We start from the raw sequence: 21,859 nt of genomic DNA, 5'->3' as shown, positions 1-21,859 counted from the left end.
CAAGTTATTACAGRAATTATRACGCGTCGACTATTTCTCTCTAAACCATATACCYTTGACTAAWCCAGAAACTATCACCTCGAAAACAAAACGTTTATTCCATTCCGTATTTTATCTAACGGGTGGCATCCATGAGTCTAAATATTCCTGTTACATTGCACAACCTTCAATGTTGTCATAATTACGTAAAGTTCTGGCAAATTAGYTCGCAAAGAGCCAGGCGGCCCAAWCTGTTGCATATACYCTGACTCTGCGTGCAATGAACGCAAGAGAAATGACACAATTTCACCTGGTTAATATTGCCTGCTAACCTGGATTTATTTTAGCTAAATATGCAGGTCTAAAAATATATACTTGTGTATTGATTTTAAGAAAGGAATTGATGTTTATGGTTAAGTACACATTGGAGCAATGACAGTCATTGATTGATTGTTTTTTATAAGATAAGTTTAATGCTAGCTAGCAACTTACCTTAGCTTACTGCATTCGCTAACAGGCAGGCTCCTCGTGGAGTGCAATGTAATCAATGCAAGATTGGATCCCCCGAGCTGACAAGGTTAAAAATCTGTTCCTAGGCTGTCATTGAAAATAAGAATGTGTTCTTAATTGACTTGCCTAGTTAAATAAAGATTAAATAAATGTGTATTTTTTTTTTTTTTTTACGTCAAATCGGCGCCCAAAAATACCTATTTCCGATTGTTATGAAAACTTGAAATCGGCCCCGATTAATCGGCCATTCCGATTAATCGGTCGACCTCTAGTTGCCATACCAGGCAGTGATGCAACCAGTCAGGATACTCTCGATGGTGCAGCTGTAGAACCTTTTGAGCATCTGAGGACCCATGCCAAATCTTTTCAGTCTCCTGATGGGCAATAGGTTTTGTCGTGCCCTCTTCACGACTGTCTTGGTGTGTTTGGACCATGTTAGTTTGTTGGTGATGTGGACATCAAGGAACTTTAAGCTCTCGACCTGCTCCACTACAGCCCTGTCGATGAGAATGGGGGCGTGCTCGGTCCTCTTTTTATTGTAGTCCACAATCATCTCCTTTGTCTTGATCATGTTGAGGGAGAGGTTGATGTCCTGGCACCACACGGCCAGGTCTCTGACCTCCTCCCTGTAGGCTTTCACGTCGTTGTCGGTGATCAGGGGCTCCTGTTGTGTCATCTGCAAATTTAATGATGGTGTTGGAGTCGTGCCTGGCCGTGCAGTCATGAGTGAACAGGGAGTACAGAAGCAGACTGAGCACGCACCCCTGAGGAGCCCCTGTGTTGAGGATCAGCGTGGCGGATGTGTTGTTACCTACCCTTACCACATGGGGGGGGGCCCGTCAGGAAGTCCAGGATCCAGTTGCAGAGGGAGGTGTTGAGTCCCAGGGACCTTAGCTTATTGATGAGCTTTGAGGGCACTATGGTGTTGAACACTGAGCTGTAGTCAATGAATAGCATTCTCACATAGGTGTTCCTTTTGTCCAGGTGGGAAAGGGCAGTGTGGAGTGCAATAGAGAGTGCATCATCTGTGGATCTCTTGGGGCGGTATGCAAATTGGATGGGTCTAGGATTTCTGGGATGATGGTGTTGAACCTCTGGATTGATGTATAAGGATGCGGGTCAAACTGGTGTTTATGGATCACACCAACTGACAAAAAGTAACCCACAGTACAATTATCCCACAGTAATTATCCCACAGTACAATTCATCACTCAGTATATCACTGAGCATTGTCTCCTCAAAACTCAAACACCTCTCTACCCCCTCTCAAATCCAATACCTGGCTCAAGGAAATGCCACGTCTTTTTGGGGGAATTTCTATTAAGAAAGAATGCAGTAAAATCTATTTTGTCAGCTAGGGCTGCGGGAAAATTTATGTTCGGGTGAGGGCATGATCTAAGCCCTCCCTAGAGCCTAGGGTGAACTGATAAGACCCACAGAAATAGAGCGAGAGAGGGATGGAGGTGAGAAGGAGGTAGGGAGGGAATAAGAGAACTCCTCTCATGGATGACTGGGTGGAAAAGTGAGAGGCGATGTGACCTTTTCGGTGCCGGCGGTTGTGGAGGTGAAAATGTAAATGAGGCACTGCTGTTGACACAACTTGTCTGATAACGATCCCAGTGATGATAAGCTCTAAGAGGAAGTGGTGCTTTAACAGACCCATTCATTGTTTCCCGCCGAGATACACTTTTATGTGCTATCAGCCAGACGCATCCTTGATGTTTGAAAGATTCTACAAACTTTGTTTTTAATAAATAACTCCAGATTTGATAAGTAATTCGTCATCTTCCCGATTTAATGCCACGTCCTTCCAATAAGTGCAAACACATATGTTTTCCTTGTTGTTTTTATCTTGCAGAGGAGAAATGGGGAAGACATTCCCGTGGCGTCGACTAAGAACATCAACCACAGGCGGTTCGCTGCCTCGTTCAGACTCAAGGAAGTGACTAGTCTGGACCAAGACCTTTACCGATGTGTCACCCAGTCAGAGAGAGGATCTGGTGTGTCCAACTTCGCCGGACTCATCGTCAGAGGTATGTGTGTCCTCATCAGATGATATCCTGGTATAATTCATCCATGCGCATCTGATTATTACCCTTATAAATCTACCATATTTATTTGACTGATTGTAAAGTATTTGATTACAATAAATAGTGTACATCAGTTTTGGCAATTGTAGTTTTGAACTCAGTTGCAAAACTCCAAAAATATTCCTCCATAAACATTATGCAGATATCAAAAATAAATATGTGAGGGAACACACAACTAGCATATGTTTATTCAGGCAGAGGAATTTGAATATTATTTGGATATTCAAATGAGAATCACCAAAAGGGAGAATAATTACACAAGTTGAAGTCTGCTTGTGGAAATGCTTCTCAGATGCGGTCAGTGGAGAGAGCAGAGAGGCTTGGCTCCCAGCCATGCTTCAACAGACACCTCATAATCAGGAGACGTCTTTCTCTCTCTCTCTGAGCCGCTCTGCATATCTCCAGCCACACAAAGAATTAGTGCAGACAATCAATCTTGGCTTCTTCAAATTCCTACCTCCGCCCCCAACCAAGAGGAAGGGGAGGCCGTTTTTTTTGCATCGGTAAAGCAAATCTTATTTTTAACTTGGGCCAGAGGGTCCCAGAACCCTGGTGTTAGAAGGTAGTTCAACATTAACTGCAATGACAGGTCCAATATCTCACTAGCGCTTGAAAGCAGACATCCTGCTACACGGATCCGAAAGATGGTAATTTTAAAGGAAATTTTGGGGCCATTGATACGGGCGGCCCATAATGAGAGCTGGCATGGAGTTGCCCATTGTCGTTTATGACCTAAGGGTAGTAGTTTATTAGTGGCTGCTCTGCCAAAGCCGAAGTGACAGAGGATGCTGCCGGCTATTTTGGTTCCCTTTGTAACAAATGAAAATTTCAGTGGCAAATTCCTTTCACAGAAGAACTATTGACTATGTGTCCCCCAGCGGAGAGAGAAACAACACACTGTGGCGCACAATTGACTTTGTCATGAGGTATGCGTGGCTCCCAGAGCTTTTTGAGTAATCATGTTGCCCCCTTCCTAGTAGAAACTAAACTTTATTGACAAGGTTGCTCATTGGAACAGAGCCTAAAACAAACATGCCTGGTGAGCTCTGCTTTAACAAATGAAAGCAACCCGTTCACGGCTTTGATCGTTAAAGTTATTTCTTACGGCTTATTGAAATGATTGCTGAGGTGACCTTAGGTGCAATTTTCAATATGGTATTTCAATTTCATATCTTATCCAAGGCTCTATGATCAGGAAACCATGTGAAATATGTACTTAATCTAAGGGGTTCTAGTCTGTTGTCTTCTTGTGCATGTATGTGTGTGTGTGTACACTTTAATAACTGTTGTGTAGATAGTGTGCTGTCATCTCCCCCGGTGTGTATGTGTGGGGGACAGTGTGGTTCCCTGCCGTAAACAAACTGGCTGATTGGTGGCAGACACGACTGTCAGCAGAGGAGCAGGCTGGGAGATATTTTCTGCTTAAAAGTAGATTCAAACTTGATAACTGCCAGCTCATCCCACACTGAAGAAAGGCTCCTGCTTGACAACCCCAGGCTCAAAGAGAGATTGTTAAACTCTGATGAAGCCTCATAATGATGCCAAAGGAAGAACTTGGAATGCACAGAAAAGAGAAACACCAAGAAAGGAACATATTTTTCTAAGGATATGAATATGAAACTGGATTGATTCCAAGCCATGAGGGCTTGTGGACTATGTTTGCTGGATAACCACAGGGCTTGACAGGCAGAATGATTGTCACCTTGTAGATGATAGCCTAATACCGCCTGCCCAAACAGTGTCTGCGTGCTGGAGGTAAGGTGGGGGAGACAGATGGTGGAAGGGATCACTCCTCTGTGTCCTGTAACAGCATCAGTCAGATGGAGATTGCTGCGTGCGCTTTGTTGTTCCAAGGCCTGCCCTGTCACTGTCATTTCTCAGATCTTGTCATTTAGCTTTTTTTTAAAAGCCAGAGCGGACCCGAGCGTTTCCTTCCGCATAAAATTAAGTTGCTGTAGCTCTCTCTCTCCTCCCACTGTTTTTTTGTATCAACATACTGCCTTGGAGACTGTCGACTATATCGGCAATAAATGAAAATCAATTACTATTAGAATGGCTCCGGAGCCAGGGCTGCTTGGGGCTGGGTTAGACCAGTCACAGCAGAGTTGAGCTGCAGGTTGGCCAGTCAGTAAGTTGTGCGACTGAAAGGCGGATGTTTATTAGCGTGGCCTGCTGAAGGATGTGAGAGATGGATGAGACAAGGTTCAAGGAGCAGTAATGCGAGGGCTCGGCGATATCATTCCACACTGTCACCACACACATGATGGATGGGCTGCTTGGGGAGAAGGCAATAAATGCAAGCCTGATGAAAGATTCCTCTGCATCACACACCAACACAACACACACACACACACCACACACACACACACACACACACACACACACACACACACACACTCACACACACACACACCACACACACACACACACAACACAACACACACACACACTACCTGCTCAACCCAACTACCTGCTCAGCCCAACTAGCTCTATCTTCACTCCTCCGTTATGATGCCCTAAATGGGGAGAGTCAGCCTGCCTACCATGCCTAAAACCTTCCGCATGCTACTGTGCATTTTATTGGAAACATATTTATAGTTTTTTAGTTGAAAGAAGACATTTTGTGTATCAGTTACTCCAGACCTCCTCTATTGTGTTTACGCCGTTTCCTCCAAACATCTTAATGAAATGAGAATGGTCCTCGCCTACAGGTACAAGTACAAATTATATTGGCAATTGCCTCTGCATTTAAATGGCCTTTTTCCTCTTTCTATTTTTTCCGTTGATGGGGTTGGTTTGTTTTCTTGGAAAACTACTTCTACCTAATAAACATCAGCGGCTTCAATAATTAATTGTTTTTGATCAAATATATTGTGAAGGTTTCTGGTTTGTTTTTAGTTGTTGTCTATTAGTTATCCAGTATTTTGACCCAATAAAATTACCAGGAAAAGAGTTTCAGGAATTCAAACAAAACAAAAATATGTTTTATTGTCACATACACTGGATATGTGCAGCCATAGTAGTACAGTGCCCCTGGAGCAAATTATGGCGAAGTGCTTTGCTCAAAGGCACATTGACAGATTTTTCACCTTGTAGGCTTGGGTATTAGAACCTTATGTTACTGGCCCAACGCTCTAAACGCTAGGCTACCTGTAGCCCAAGTCCTGAGGTGACCTTAAAAGGAAAAGTAGAAATACAGTGCCCTTTGAAAGTAATCAGACCCCTTGAATTTTTCCACGTTTTGTTACGTTACAGCCTTATTCTAAAGTTTATTTAATAGTTTTTTCCCTCATCGGTCTACACACAATACCCCATAATTACAAAGCAAAAAACGTTTTTTAGAAATGTTTGCTAATTTATAAAAAATAAAATAAAATGAAATATCACATTTTCATAAGTATTCAGACCCTTTACTCAGTACTTTGTTGAAGCACCTTTGGCAGGGATTACTGCATCGAGTCTTCTTGGGTATGACGCTATAAGCTTGGCACACCTGCATTTGGGGAGTTTCTCTCATTGTTCTCTACAGATGCTCTCGAGCTCGGTCAGGTTGGATGGGGAGAGTTGCTGCACAGCTATTTTCAGGTCTCTCCAGAGATGTTCGATCGGGTTCAAGACCGGGCTCTGGCTGGGCCACTCAAGGACATTCAGAGACTTGTCTCGAAGCCACTCCTGCGTTGTCTTGGCTGTGTGCTTAGGGTCATTGTCCTGTTGGAAGGTGAACCTTTCGCCAGTCTGAGGTCCTGATTGCTCTGGAGCAGGTTTTCATCAAAGATCTCTCTGTACTTTGCTCTGTTCATCTTTCCCTCGGTCCTGACTAGTCTCCCAGTCCCTGCCTCTAAAAAACATCCCCACAGCATGATGCTGCCACCATGCTTCACCGTAGGGACGGTGCCAGGTTTCCTCCAGGCATGTGCCTTTTACTGAGGAGTGGCTTCCGTCTCGCCACTCTACCATAAAGACCTGATTGGTGGAGTGCTGCAGAGATGGTTGTCCTTCTGGAAGGTTCTCCCATCTCCACAGAGGAACTCTAGAGCTCTGTCAGAGTGACCATCGGGTTCTCGGTCACCTCCCTGACCATGGCCCTTCTCCCCCAATTGCTCAGTTTGGCCGGGGGGCCAGCTCTAGGAAGAGTCTTGGTGGTTCCAAACTTCTTCCATTTAAGAATGATTGAGGCCATTGTATTCTTGGGGACCTTCAATGCTGCAGAAAATGGAAACAGGATGCACCTGAGCTCAACTTTGAGTCTCATAGCAAAGGGTCTGAATACTTATTTAAATAAGGTGTTTCTGTTTTTGTTTTTTTATACATTTGCAAAATGTTCAAAACTTGTTTTCGCTTTGTCATTATGGGGTATTGTGTGTAGATTGGTGAGAAAATGTTTTTATATAATACATTTTAGAATAAGGCTGTAATGTAACAAAATGTGGAAAAAGTCAAGGGGTCTGAATACTTTCCAACAGAACTGTACATTTAACATGCATTTTCATATGTGCTTTCTGGCACTAGTGCAATAGGCCCACCATAGTTGTGTCCATCTCAAATGCTGTTATGTTGTTGGTTTATTTTATTTTCCAGCTTAGCCTAATTCGGAAATCATTTTTGCGGCACACGTCTCATTAACTACTGAGATGGAGAGAGATGAATTTGTTTAGAAAACAAGGAAGCTAACACATTTAAAAACTATAGGGAACCCTCTACAGGGGAGTGTCCCTGGGTTCAGGTATTGTGTGTTCTGCTGGGACGCTATAATCACCACCAACATACACTACTAACCAGCTTATTATAGTGTTACATCCACCTGGGTATTAGTAATGCAAAAAAGCAAAACAATGACTTTCTAATTTATGGTCTTCTGTTGGGCTTAATTCAAGAAAATACAAATATGTCTCATGAACAAAATATTTATATGTATGCCCTGCAGGGCTAAAAACTGAACAGGGCCTTTTTGTAGATAATTGTTAGGTTCCATAGACAAAAGCGCAGGTCACGTCAGATTGGCTGAACCAAAGCACTGGATTCCATCTCAGACTAACAGTGTCATAATACATGTACCACCCGCAGTATATGATGAACAGATGATTAAGTGGAGGGTGAACAGGTGGACATTAATAAAAGGTACTATATGCAGAAGTGTGAATACCAGACTTTGTGATGGTAATGTGAGTTCACAAAGATGATATAGGCAGGATGGGACAGCACCAGTACACTGACTGTCAGATTGGACTTGCTGTGATCTCTGAGTATTGTCGCTGCTGTTGAATTAGCTGCAACAAAGTAATCGGCCGACAGCCATCTGGACAGGGAGAGAGGAGAGAGAAAAAGAGGCCTGTGTGACGTGCAGAGCCAGAGACCAACTCCGTCTGAGGACAACACGTCTCCTTATGGTCTGTAGTCTGCCAGCACTCTTCATAAAGAAACATCAGACCCTTTACAGGCCTTATATTGGTCTTAAAGTGATGGAATGACATGACAATGGCTGCTCATGTCCCTCAGTATGTTTATTCAGACATTACACAGGACGCTTCCATTAGTTAGTTAACTCTCTAAGGGGAGGGTTTCATTGGCTTCCATTGCAGTGAGAATGGTGAATGTAGTAAATGTAATTTGGTAAAATTATGATGTGGTGTTCCTGTGCTGTATCTTATTTCCCAAATGATTTATCGTATTTCAAGATATTTTTCAAAATATTTTTACCATTAATCGTTTTAAGGTAAAATATCTTGAAATAAGATAAATTACTTGTATTAAGCCTATTTTAGTTCAAATAAGCAAAATTATCTGACAATGACTTTAGATAATTTAGCTTGGTTCGAAAACCCCCCCACTAATTTTAAGTGAATTATTACTCAATATAAGATATTTAGGCTTGCTTAGAGTTAACTTTTTGCAGTTTAGTCCAGGATGCTCTGGGCCAGACTCCAAACCTATCCAGACTGACTGGAAGGCGAACCATCTGGTTATTCTGAGAGTGTTTGATAGTTTGGCGCCCTCGGTCTAGCTCAGGGATGAAAAATAAGACGATTCTAACTTAAACATGTTGCTGATGCTGATTAGTTCATTGGGGGTCTGACAATGACACAAATCTTATTAGGTTGATTATCAATTTGGAAGAAAGAGTCAAATTATTTTCGAAAAATAATTTACAATAAAACACACAGATGTGGAAATCTTTTGCCATAAATAGATAAGTTAGAAATTGAAACGCTTTTAGGTGTATGCTATTCTAAGCCATATGCTTTGATTCCCCCCTGTGTCCTCCAGAACCCCCGCGGCCTATCGCACCCCCTCAGCTGCTGGGCGTGGGGCCCACCTACCTCCTGATCCAGCTCAATGCCAACTCCATATTCGGGGACGGCCCCATCATTCTGAAGGAGGTGGAGTATCGCATGACATCAGGGATCTGGATAGAGACCCATGCTGTCAACTCCCCTAACTACAAGCTGTGGCACCTGGACCCAGACACAGAGTACGAGATCCGTGTGCTGCTCACCAGACCAGGGGAGGGGGGCACCGGCCAGCCTGGACCACCACTCATCACCAGGACAAAGTGTGCCGGTAAGTCTCCATCTCCGTTCTTCCTTTTTTCCCCGCAATTGTTTTTCATTCTGTCTTTTCCCCTCCCTGTTACCTCTCTTCATGTCTCACTGCTCTGTGATATTTGCATACAGATAATTGCCTGGGGCCTTCTTATAAAACATAATTGGAAAAGCCAGGAAAAATAAACAAGGTTTCTGGTGGAGGTAGTGTCATGGCTGTCACTCACTAAGAGTTCCTCTCAGATCTAAGGAAATAAACTAACATGCTTTTCAGAACAATCCTTTCCAGTATTTACCCTGGGGTGCATGATGACAAACCTGCAAAAGGTTTTCTCAATCATTTCTGCCAGGGCGGCGTGATACCCACACGCTTGGGTTGCCATGGCATCTGTATTAAGCAGCATACCAACAAGGCCAGGACTAGATAAAGAAGTTATATGGGGGAGCACGTAGTGGAGTGGTTGTGTTCGAAGAAGGAATCTGAAGATGGAAAGTGGTTATTAAGAATGATGCAGAATGTATGCAGTGTTTCATTACTCTGGGCATTGCCTGTCCATCAGCCTGAGACACTATCCATCTATTCCCCTGCCTGGTGCTCAGGAGTGAATAGACCAGCTGTATTCCCAGATTGACATTCAGAGGGCAGACTCTGCAGTTTTGCTTTTACTCTTCTTGGCTACTGTCAGGGTGTAGAGGGAGATTTTCAGGGGATATAGTTCAGGTACAGCCCTGTAGGCTGCTTACAAGGAGATGTCTACTGTACAGTGCATTTGGAAAGTATTCAGACCCCTTGACTTTTTCCAAATTTTGTTACCTTACAGCCAGCCTTGTTCTAAAATGGATTCAATATTTTTTCCCCCTCATCAATCTAAACACAATGCGCCATAATCCACGGCACGGCACGCAGTACCAGAGCGCCAAGTCTAGGACCAAAATGCTCAGCTTCTACCCCCAAGCCATAAGACTGCTGAAGTATTAATCAAATGGCCACCTGGACTATTTACATTGACCCCCCCTCCCTCCCTTGTTTTTACGCTGCTGCTACTCACTTTTTATTATCTTTGCATATTCACTTTACAAATTACGTATACTAACCTGTACCCCCCACACATTGACTCGGTACCAGTACCCCCTGTATATAGCCTCATTATTGTTGTGTAATTTTCTTGTGTTACTTACATTTTTTTTTACTTTAGTTTATTTAGAAAATATTTTCTTAACTCTATTTCTTGAACTGCATTGTGTGTTAAGGGCTTGTAAGTAAGCATTTGACGGTAAGGTCTACTACACCTGTTGTATTCTGCGCATGTGACAAATAAAATTTGATTCGAATTCCAAAGCAAAAACTGGTTTTTAGACATTTTTGAAATAAGTTTTCAGACCTTTTACTTGGTACTTTGTTGAAGCACCTTTGGCAGCAATTACAGCTTTGAGTCTTCTTGGGTATGACGCTACAAGCTTGGCACACCTGTGTTTGGGGAGTTTCTCCCATTCTTCTCGGGAGATCCTCTCAAGCTCTGACAGGTTGGATGGAGAGCGCTGCTACGCAGCGATTTTTCCTGAAGCCACTCCTGCGTTGTCTTGGATGTGTGCTTAGGGTCGTTGTCCTGTTGGAAGGTGAACATTCACCCCAGTCTGAGGTCCTGAGCGCTCTGGAGCAGGTTTCTCTCCAGAAATGTTTGATCGGGTTCAAGTCCGGGCTCTGTCTGGGCCACTCAAGGACATTCAGAGACTTTCCCCGAAGCCACTCCTGCGTTGTCTTGGCTGTGTGCTTAGGGTCATTGTCCTGTTGGAAGGTAAACCTTCGCTCCAGTCTGAGGTCCTGATTGCTCTGGAGCAGGTTTTCGTCAAGGATCTCTCTGTACTTTGCTCCGTTCATCTTTCCCTTGATCCTGACTAGTCTCCCAGTCCCTGCCGCTGAAAAACATCCCCACAGCATGATGCTGCCACCACCATGCTTCAGCGTAGGGATGGTGCCAGGTTTCCTCCAGACGTGACGCTTGGCACTCAGGCCAAAGAGTTCAATTTTCCAGAGAATCTTGTTTCTCATGGTCTGAGTCCTTTAGCTGCATTTTGGCAAACTCCAAGCAGGCTGTCATGTGCCTTTTACTGGGGAGTGGCTTTCGTCTGGCCACTCTCATAACAAAGGGTCTGAATACTTTTTGTTTAATGTGTGTGGATTGATGAGAGAAAATGATTTAATCAATTTTAGAATAAGGCTGGAACGTAACAAAGTGTTGAAAAAGTCAAGGGGTCTGAATACTTTGTGAATGCACTGTATCTCTCTGCCTTCATCCATCATAGACAGTCATAATAATCTTCTCCTTGACCAAGTGAATTATGCTCTGCCCATGGAATTGGCAGGATGGTATTATACTGTGTGTTTATGGTAATACAAGAAGCTTTTTTATCAGTATCTTCCATTTCCCCTTAGTCTTTCCGAAATCTCACTGCACTCTCCCACCTATCAAAAAAGGTAGGATTAGTTTGAAACATTAGTTTAATATAGACCCTAATATCCACAGCAAAAGGCACCCTCGGTGACTAGATAGCACATTTGAGAGATGTAGGCACCAAGCGTCTGTGTGGTCACAGCAGAACACATTTTGATTACTGGGCTTACATTCAAATATTAGTCTAATATATACATACAGGATATATCGCTCAGGGATTTTTATTATGTCCTGTATGTATGCCATAGAGGCTTTTAAATTAGACTACTTTTCCCCTAAAATTCCTTTTGAGATTAATAGTTGAATTTAAATACGATTTTAATGTAAGGCATCATTTCAGCTAGTGTTTTCCCGCTTGTACCTGGAATCAAGTTGAATGATTGGAAGACGTCATTAGGGATGTTGTACAAAAGTAACATCACGGGTGACAATCAAATAGTGTGTATGTTACGTGACAGGGGACAGTGGAAGTAGAACATCCTGTTGTATTATGTACGTCTTCGCCTCCTACAAAAATAAAATAAACTTCCTGTCGCATTGTTTAACCTTTTTCTGTGAACTTCAGTTTATTTTCACTCATACTATTATGATAAGGGGAAAAAAGGACAATGGAAATTACATGTGCTCCTGGGTAGCAGAGAGGTGGGGTGGCCCGCAGTCAATCTCACGTTTCCTGATTTGCAGGGTGAGCGAACGCATTATGAAAATGCTCAAGGCACCTCTCCCCAGAGAGTTTGCGTTTGTATTTGTATTTATATTTTTCTGCATGCTCCCCATGTGATTTATTTCTGAAAAATGTCAAGCCATTTCAGCAAAATAACTTATTGATCATTTGTCCATGCTTCACTGTTAACAAAGAAACAATTCCAAGGCCGTGAAATGTAAGTTAATAAGTGCTGGTGCATGTTCCTGCCACCATTTATTGCTGTATAGACTTCACGTACCTGATATTTCTCTTTCCCAACCATTTTGTCTAATACTATTGTAGCAGTGCTAAAATGGGTGGGTCCGTTAGTGTCTGGTTGATTTTTATGGGGGTGGCATTCATACCATGTTGTCATGGGTCCCAGTACATTAAGCAGATGTCATGCACCACCATGGTTCCCACCTGTACTTAATTCCCCCTGACTGCCTGAAACCACATAGACTAACCCGCAAGTCCCCCGTTTTCCTGATATAAGCACTGCCAAGTAGAGAGAAGTTGAGTTTCAGCTTCCCTGGTGACATCACCAGATGGTAAATAAGTTAATAGAACAATAACAAATTTAGTTCCAAACCTCTCTGCCAATAACCTCATTTTTTTTGTTTTCCCCTCCCCGCTTTAAAGACCACTCCCAGACAAACCTAGCAAAACATTTCATTTTGACAATTTTAATGGAGAACTATTACAGTAAGGTACTTAATTGTTACCCAGAATTTATTTTATTGCTATAAAAATAGCTGCATTGGGACTTTAAAGGATACATTCAACTGGAGATTTGAAATATAAGATTTAACTCATCGTCATAAGCTCATGTTGAGCTATGAATGTTAAGTTACTCAATATGTGCTCCATGATTGGCAGAGTGAGCAGAGGCTTCATTTGGACCAGTTTCTTATTGAAAAGACCGTTTCAGCAGTCCACCTCACTCTATGCTCCAAGGACCTAATGTGGTTTCCATACCGCTGCCTGCTCAAAATACTCCTCAGCTGGAAATTAGATTGTGTATAATGAAATTAACAGACCACTCGGTTCCAAATACCCTGTGGTGGTTTCACCGGAGAGTGTTAAAATGTTGTCACCTTTTTAAATTCAAACAGGAAACACTGTATTGAGTATAGAGGAAGTGGTAGAGTTTTTAAGCTGACACTTGCGCTAGAACAGTTTCCTGCATGACAGGCAGGCAGGGAAAATGAATGCTCTTAGTACGCCAATGCACCATAGGGCTTTGATTTGCCTGTACTCATGCATTTGTACTAGCACCTCAGCCTCTCTAAAAATCTTGCCATCTGTAACCGACCTGATTTGGTTTTAACCCTCTAGAGTCTAAGCCCTGTCTAACCCGGGTCTAAGCTAACATATAGAATTGTTTTAAGATGGTCATACCAAGGATCATTTAGCTATTGTAAAACAAATATTGGATGAAACATTGAATTTGGCACTACTGCTATTAGCCAATAGAAATGCATTGAATAACATAGTCACTAAATGGAACAGATCCTTGAAGAACAGAGAAAGCCATCTTGTTCGGATGCTACAGACGTTTTTGTGAGAAGACCGATTTTCGGGATGTCTCATGGTCTGACAAACACCGCTCTAGCTCTGCCACCTTTTAACGCAGATGTGGAAGGGCGGTATGGGCGGTTTCGGTGGATTGAGACGCAGCTCATCTCTAGCTTAACCATACGGATTTTGATTGGGATTTTTGCATTATGTTAATTTGATTTCCGCAGGTACGCGGAAATTGTAGACTAAGTTAAGGGTTTTACATGTCTGAACAAGTTGTGCTTTCAGAGCATCACAGGCTAGTATAATCTCTTGAAGCCAGTTTAAAAAGCAATTAACTCTGCAGCACCACCAGCTAGCGTGCTGCTTGGTCCTCAGCCATTTACATTAGCCTCGCTCCTCCAGATAGACGAGTCCTGGGCTTCAGTAATACCACCCTTAACGTTGAAGCGCATTGGGATGGAGCAAGTGTAGCCATGGATCCATCTCAAATAGCACCCGATTCCCTATTTAGTGCACTACTTTTGACCAGAGCCCTATGGGATCCCCTATGTGCGCAGGTCAAAAGTAGTGCACTAAATAGGGAGAACGGTGTCATTTGGGACGGATCCCGTGTCTGGGCTGAGCTGAGGCTGATGTATCCACAGTCCAGTAACTGCTATAGTGTCAGGCTCCCTTTGCCTGATAGTCAGAACAGAAGCCTGTGTATCAGGGAGGTGTTTCAGCACCACTCCTCCAGTGTTTTCTCCAAGGACCTCAGTCAGTGTGATAGTCGGGACGTCACACCCATGGCAAGAAACCAATCCAATTAGTAAAGGTAATAGAGGACCACGAGTGGCTGACCATCATATTGCTGATTACACAGAAAAAAAGGTGTACAAAATGACCTCTCTGAGCTGACGTTTGCAGTGGCAGGCCTTTTATTGAGGCAATTTCAATTAAGTCATCGGCAGCCCTTCAGATGAACAGTAGAGCCAATAACATCCTAAGTAGAGCCAAGGTCAACAGTTCAACCTGTCCTGTGGATCTGAAATGAATGCATTCATTCAGGAATTTTCCACTTTTCGCTAATGTGTTGCCAAGGTGTTTGATTTGGTGTATGCTTTCGCTAATTGTCAGCATCTATTTGCTGAAAGCCAACTGGACCGGCAATTAGGAGTCTCACGACAAACATTTTCACCACAACGGCTGTGTTTAGTGATGCAGTGAGGGCTATTTCCTCTCAGGTACAAACACACAAGCCTCCACCCCCATATGAACATTGACTTTTCACATATTATCAATGCTCAGTCTTAGATATTGATTTTGTTGGGGCCCTGCAGCCAGAAATACTATTAAGGGATCTAATTTTATCTGCCAATGATTATTTGAGTTCTGCATTCATTTCAAAAACCCTTAAAGCAATAAAGATTAGTTTGTTTTGCCGTGTGAATGATTGTTCCTGGAAAACGGTGTGATTATGGCTCCCATTGATGTTATTAACATCCTGGAGTACACTGGGATTAATACTATTGATCTAGGTACTCAGTCTGTACTCCACTTGAAACCTTTAAAATAACCACACACACACACACACACACACACACACACACACACACACACACACACACACACACACACACACACACACACACACACGCACACCTGTTTCTACTGATCTACCTCAGAGGTACTAGTGCGTCTATAAGGATTAATCCCTATAACGTTAGCTTATCTGTTGCCCATGAACTTGCCTGTAGTGAGACTGACACCACTGGTGGTGGGGTCGTCCATGGGCCAGGGGAAGCTTTCACACGATCATCCTGCCAAAATACCCAGAAATTCTAAAAGGCACTGGAAGCTGAGATTGGGATATTTGTGTAATAAATGCACACGATGATACAGTATCAGAATGTGAGAGAGAAACAGTGAGACCCACTGTGTGTGGAATGATCAAAACATTAGTCGTTGTACTTTAGTAATATTAATAATAGCTGGTCGTTGTCCTAGTGGTAGCAGTCCCATTTGGGATCATACTCTAGAGTATGTGTTCGAGTTGTGCATGTGTTGGTGTGACTCCCTACTGGAATATGATATTTTTGGGTTTGAGAGATTCAAAGGGGAGAGGAAATGCATTCCAACTGCCAAATTAGTTTGATAAATGACTGTCAACCAGTGAATGGCAAGGGACAGGAAGTTGGTAGATGACTTTCCTTACCTCAGGCGTTTCCAGAGAGTCTCCTGTGATAGGCATGGCATTACTCTTTCCACCCCCAACATGGGAGTCAAAGAAATAGGAGGCTGAGGGGGTAGAAGATGAATCATAAGGAATGTTGTTCCGACACTTTGACAATCCACACAGGACTGCTGAAGCATGGACTCTGATGTATTATTTAAATGCACCCTGTTTGGCATGGGTGGTAAATAGAGTTTCCTCTCTGTGTTGTTCCTCTCATGTTACATCTAATATTTCATACCATACATAGCTCAGTCCTGGCATAAAAACAAGTCCATCCTTTTGTCAATAAGACTCACTGTCAGCAGAGGAGGTGGATGTCGTGTTTCTCCTCCAAGGCAACTGTGTAATCACCTCTTTTGAGTAGGAAGCACCTCTCTTCCTTAACTTTTCCAAGTCCCCTGGCCAGTGTTCTCAATTTCTGCAACACTGCTGGAGCTCTGGGAAAATAATGTGGGATCTTCTATCTATAAATCCTCTCATTTGCTTGTTTACTCCATTTTTAATTACGAGCACCTCCGAATAATCCTGCTTTGTGACTCGAGGGGATGTTTTTGTATTTGTTGTGTTTTTTCCCGCTGCCTTACAAACCATTTTGACTGTATGTTGATTATTATTAATTGTGTAGCTGTTCAGTGCTTCTCAGCATATAATGATGCAAACACAGGAATGCTTACTCTACAATAGGAAGGAGGCCAGCTTTTATTTCATCATGATAAAGAAGGATATCTACAAAGCAAAGCCATTTGTCCTGTCTCATTCCACACCAGGCACTGGAAAGGGATTAGGAGGGGGAACAATTCATATCAATTAAGATGGATTTAATGTGTCATGACGCTATATCTGCCGGCTCAAGAAATGCCCCCCAATGGAGGGCAGTGTTCTGTATGATTAAAAATCGAGTTTATTTATTTTGTGTATTTTTGCTTCTGTAGTTGCCCCTGATAGTTTGAGAGAAAGTCTGTGAGATTGGTCAGCTCTGTAGGTCATGTGTTATTTACAGCCCAGTAATTGAATGGGGTGCCCTGTCTATGGAGAACCCCAAGCAACTTCATTTGAGTTTTTATCCATATATTTATCTTCATCTTTTCTTCACCTCCTTACTCAACCTCTCTGGTATCGCTTGCTCTCTTTGCCATCCATTAAAGACGGTGTATTCTACTCTGTATGCTAATGCATGACTCAAATCAAAGTCTTTCCATTCAGGATACTGTATTGTGCTGCTACTACATGGATCTACAGTTGAAGTCGGAAGTTTACATACACTTAGGTTGGATTCATTCAAATTCATTTTTCAACCACTCCACACATTTCTTGTTAACAAACTATACTTTTGCCAAGTCGGTTAGGACATCTACTTTATGCATGACACAAGTCATTTTTCCAACAATTGTTTACAGACAGATTATTTCACTTATAATTCACTATCACAATTCTATTGGGTCAGAAGTTTACATACACTAAGTTGACTGTGCCTTTAAACAGCTTGGAAAATTCCAGAAAATGATGTCATGGCTTTAGAAGCTTCTGATAGGCTAATTGACATAGTTTGAGTCAATTGGAGATGTACATGTGGATGTATTTCAAGGCCTACCTTCAAACTCAGTGCCTCTTTGCTTGACATCATAGGAAAATCAAAAGAAATCAGCCAAGACCTCAGAAATAAAATTGTAGACCTCCACAAGTCTGGTTCATCCTTGGGAGCAGTTTCCAAACACCTGAAGGTACCACGTTCATCTGTACAAACAATAGTACGCAAGTATAAACACCATGGGACCACGCAGCCGTCATACCGCTCAGGAAGGAGACGCGTTCTGTCTCCTAGAGATGAACATACTTTGGTGCGAAAAGTGCAAATCAATCCCAGAACAACAGAAAAGGACCTTGTGAAGATGCTGGAGAAAACAGGTACAAAATAATCTCTATCCACAGTAAAACGAGTCTTGAAAGGTCGCTCAGCAAGGAAGAAGCAACTGCTCCAAAACCGCCATAAAAAAGCCAGACTACGGTTTGCAACTGCACATGAGGACAAATATCATACTTTTTGGGGAAATGTCCTCTGGTCTGATGAAACAAAAACAGAACTGTTTGGCCATAATGACCATCGTTATGTTTGGAGGAAAAAGGGGGAGGCTTGCAAGCCGAAGAACACCATCCCAACCGTGAAGCATGGGGGTGGCAGCATCATGTTGTGAGGGTACCTTGCTGCAGGAGGGACTGGTGCACTTCACAAAATAGATGGCATCATGAGGCAGGAAAATTATGACGGTATATTGAAGCAACATCTCAAGACATCAGTCAGGAAGTTAAAGCTTGGTCGCAAATGGGTCTTCCAAATGGACAATGACCCCAAGCATGCTTCCAAAGTTGTGGCAAAATGGCTTAGTCAAGGTATTGGAGTGGCCATCACAAAGCCCTGACATCAATCCCATAGAAAATTTGTGGGCAGAACTGAAAAAGCATTTGTGAGCATGGAGGCCTACAAACCCAACTTATTGTGGGAAGCTTGTGGAAGGGGGAAGCTTGTGGAAGGCTACCCGAAATGTTTGACCCAAGTTAAACAATTTAAAGGCAATGCTACCAAATACTAATTGAGTGTATGTAAACTAGAGGTCGACCGATTATGATTTTTCAACGGCGACACCGATACCGATTATTGAAGGGCCAAAAAAAGCTTGGCTTTAAAAAAAAAAAAAGTTTAAGTTTAAGTTCCTTGCTCAGAACATGAGAACATATGAAAGCTGGTGGTTCCTTTTGACATGAGACTTCTATATTTCAAGGTAAGAGGTTTTAGGTTGTAGTTAATATAGTATTTATAGGATTATTTCTCTCTAGACCATTTGTATTCCATATACCTTTGACTATTGGATGTTCTTATAGGCACTTTAGTATTGCCAGTGTAACAGTATAGCTCCCATCCCTCTCCTCGAAGCAGCGTTACCCATGCAGCCACCTTCGAAGCAGCGTTACCCATGCAGAGCAAGGGGAACAACTACTGCAAGTCTCAGAGCGAGTGACATTTGAAACGCTATTAGCGCGCACCCCGCTAACTAGCTAGCCATTCCACATCGGTTACACCAGCCTAATCTCGGGAGTTGATAGGCTTGAAGTCATAAACAGCACAATGCTTGAAGCACAGTGAAGAGCTGCTGGCAAAACACACGAAAGTGCTGTTTGAATGAATGCTTACGAGCCTGCTTCTGCCTACCATCCCTCAGCCAGACTGCTCTATCAAATATCAAATCATAGACTTAATTATAACATAATAACACACAGAAATACGAGCCTTTGGTCATTAATATGGTAGAATCCGGAAACTATCATTTCGAAAACAAAACGTTTATTATTATCGCATATACCCTGACTCTGCGTGCAATGAACGCAAGAGAAGTGACACATTTTCGCCTGGTTAATATTGCCTGCTAACCTGGATTTCTTTTAGCTAAATATGCAGGTTTAAAAATATATACTTCTGTTTATTGATTTTAAGAAAGGCATTGTTTATGGTTAGGTACACGTTGGAGCAAAGACAGTCCTTTTTCCGCGAATGCGCACCGCATCGATTATATGCAACTCAGGACACGCTAGATAAACTAGTAATATCATCAACCATGTGTAGTTAACTAGTGATTATGATTGATTGATTGTTTTTTATAAGATACGTTTAAGGCTAGCTAGCAACTTATCTTGGCTTCTTACTGCATTCGCGTAACAGGCAGGCTCCTCGTGGAGTGCAATGAGAAGCAGGTGGTTAGAGCGTTGGACTAGTTAACTGTAAGGTTGCAAGATTGAATCCCCGAGCTGACAAGGTAAACATCTGTTCTTCTGCTCCTGAACAAGGCAGTTAACCCACCGTTCCTAGGCCGTCATTGAAAATGAGAATGTGTTCTTAACTGACTTGCCTTGTTTAAATAAAGGTGTAAAAAAAAAAAACGGCCAAATTGGTGTCCAAAAATACCGATTTCCTATTGTTATGAAAACTTGAAATCGGCCCTAATTAATCGGCCATTCCAATTAATCGGTCGACCTCTAATGTAAACGTCTGACCCACTGGGAATGTGATGAAAGACATAAAAGCTGAAATAAATCATTCTCTCTACTATTATTCTGACATTTTACCTTCTTAAAATAAAGTGGTGATCCTAACTGACCTAACTAAGACAGGGAATTTTTACTAGGATTAAATGTCAGGAATTGTGAAAAACTGAGTTTAAATGTATTTGGCTAAGGTGTATGTAAACTTCTGACTTCAACTGTAAATATCATTCCAATTACCCCTCCAATTCTAATCTAGACCTCGAAGCCCGTTCCACTGGGGACTAATTCAGACCTGGACCACCAGGTGGGTGCAATTAATTATTATGTAGAACAGAAAAAACAGTAGTCCAGACCATTTTTAAGCCTTGCTCACACTGCAGACCATAATGCTCAATACAGATTTGTTTTTGTTCAGACAGCAGTCATTTGCTAACATGGCTACGCTAGTTGTCATAGTAATGACGGGTGTGTGCACAGTGGTTAAGGCTGATTGGTGGTGCTCATGCTTCTTATCACTCAGAAGTTAAGTAGCAAACTATGGTGACAGCAATGCCTGCCATGGATGTTCCACAGTTGCTTTGAATGTTCAAAATAATAGTGTAAGAACACTTTTAAAGCCTCAAAGGATAAGATGATCCAACTTTCAAAACTAGTCCTTTTTGTCTAGCCTCAGCAATCAACTAGCTAGGTAGCTGTTTAGCTTTTGAGCACATTTACTAATTTGTTTGTAAACAATTAACAAACTAGTTAGCTACCACATGTTTTTGTCAAACTGTCAATAGAGCAGCTAGCAAGCAACAAGTTATGCCAAATAAGAGTCTAAAAACCACTTGAGGGCAAATACATTTGATTTGACCGTTCAGACACAAGTTGCATGGCCAGAAATCAGATTGGTGTATGACAGGTGTGTTAGCTGGGGCTGTGGCAAAAGTGTAACACCAATCAGGCCCCCGAGGACTGGAGTTGCCCATCCCTGTTTTAGAGTCACATAGCAGAAGTGTGTGACACTGTGATGTCGATGGGTCTTAAATGGATCTAATGAGTGTAAGGAGCCAGAGGAAAGTGTCCTCCTAAGCACCAGTAGCAGCAGCACATCTATTTTGCCAGAATGTGGGCTAGGCTTTAGGGTGTGCAGTGCGTCATTAATTGGAGAACTCTCAGTAAAGTGAAAACACAAGGGAATCGGGAGACGCTTTGCTCTGTCTTTGAGAGCTGGTCAGCAGCATTTTAGACGGCATTGAAGGACTAATTTATAAAATGTGCACCCAGGGGCTGCCCCAGGACCGAGTTTTGGAAATCCTGATTTAGCAGACGCGTAGTGAGTGCATACATTTTTATATATTTTTTTGTGCTGGTACCCCGTGGGAATTAACTGAGCCACAAGGGACAGGCTTTTGCCATACTGTAATAATTTCGCCACTATGGCCTATTTATTACCTCACGCCCCTTATCCTACCTCATTTGCACACACTGTACTTTCTCTATTGTATTATTGACTGTATGTTTGTTTATTCCATGTGTAACTCTGTGTTGTTTGTGTCGCACTGCTTTGCTTTATCTTGGCCAGGTCGCAGTTGTAAATGAGAACTTGTTCTCAACTAGCCTACCTGGTTAAATAAAGGTGAAATAAAAATAAAAAAAAGCCTTTTGATCTGTCGTATCTCTCTGTGATTGTTTATATTTACTCAGAGACCTGGGCTACATTAAATACATTTATTACAACACAGGCCTTACCTGTAGCCCTCTTTAGATTGAAGTGTGTGCCCTCGCAATGCTTTCTGTCCAGAGAAGAGGCCTCCTTGGCTGCAGGCCAAGATCAACACATGACC

The 21,859-nt window shown here is 42.4% G+C and overlaps 1 protein-coding gene across 15 annotated transcripts in view; it reads left to right on the top strand.

Annotated features, from left to right (window-relative positions):
- LOC111954396 (receptor-type tyrosine-protein phosphatase kappa) overlaps positions 1 to 21,859 on the top strand; it is a 165,397-nt gene that overhangs the window by 79,033 nt on the left and 64,505 nt on the right. For all 15 annotated transcript variants that reach the window (XM_023974123.2, XM_070435800.1, XM_023974116.2 and 12 more), the window contains exons 6-7: positions 2,348 to 2,522; positions 8,844 to 9,137. In XM_023974123.2, coding sequence (XP_023829891.1) covers positions 2,348 to 2,522; positions 8,844 to 9,137 — 469 coding nt within the window. The remainder of the gene's footprint in view (positions 1 to 2,347; positions 2,523 to 8,843; positions 9,138 to 21,859) is intronic.

This window comes from Salvelinus sp. IW2-2015, linkage group LG28 (assembly GCF_002910315.2).
Source record: "Salvelinus sp. IW2-2015 linkage group LG28, ASM291031v2, whole genome shotgun sequence".
In the NCBI taxonomy this organism is placed as follows: domain Eukaryota; kingdom Metazoa; phylum Chordata; class Actinopteri; order Salmoniformes; family Salmonidae; genus Salvelinus; species Salvelinus sp. IW2-2015.
This window is presented reverse-complemented; position numbering and strand designations above follow the sequence as displayed.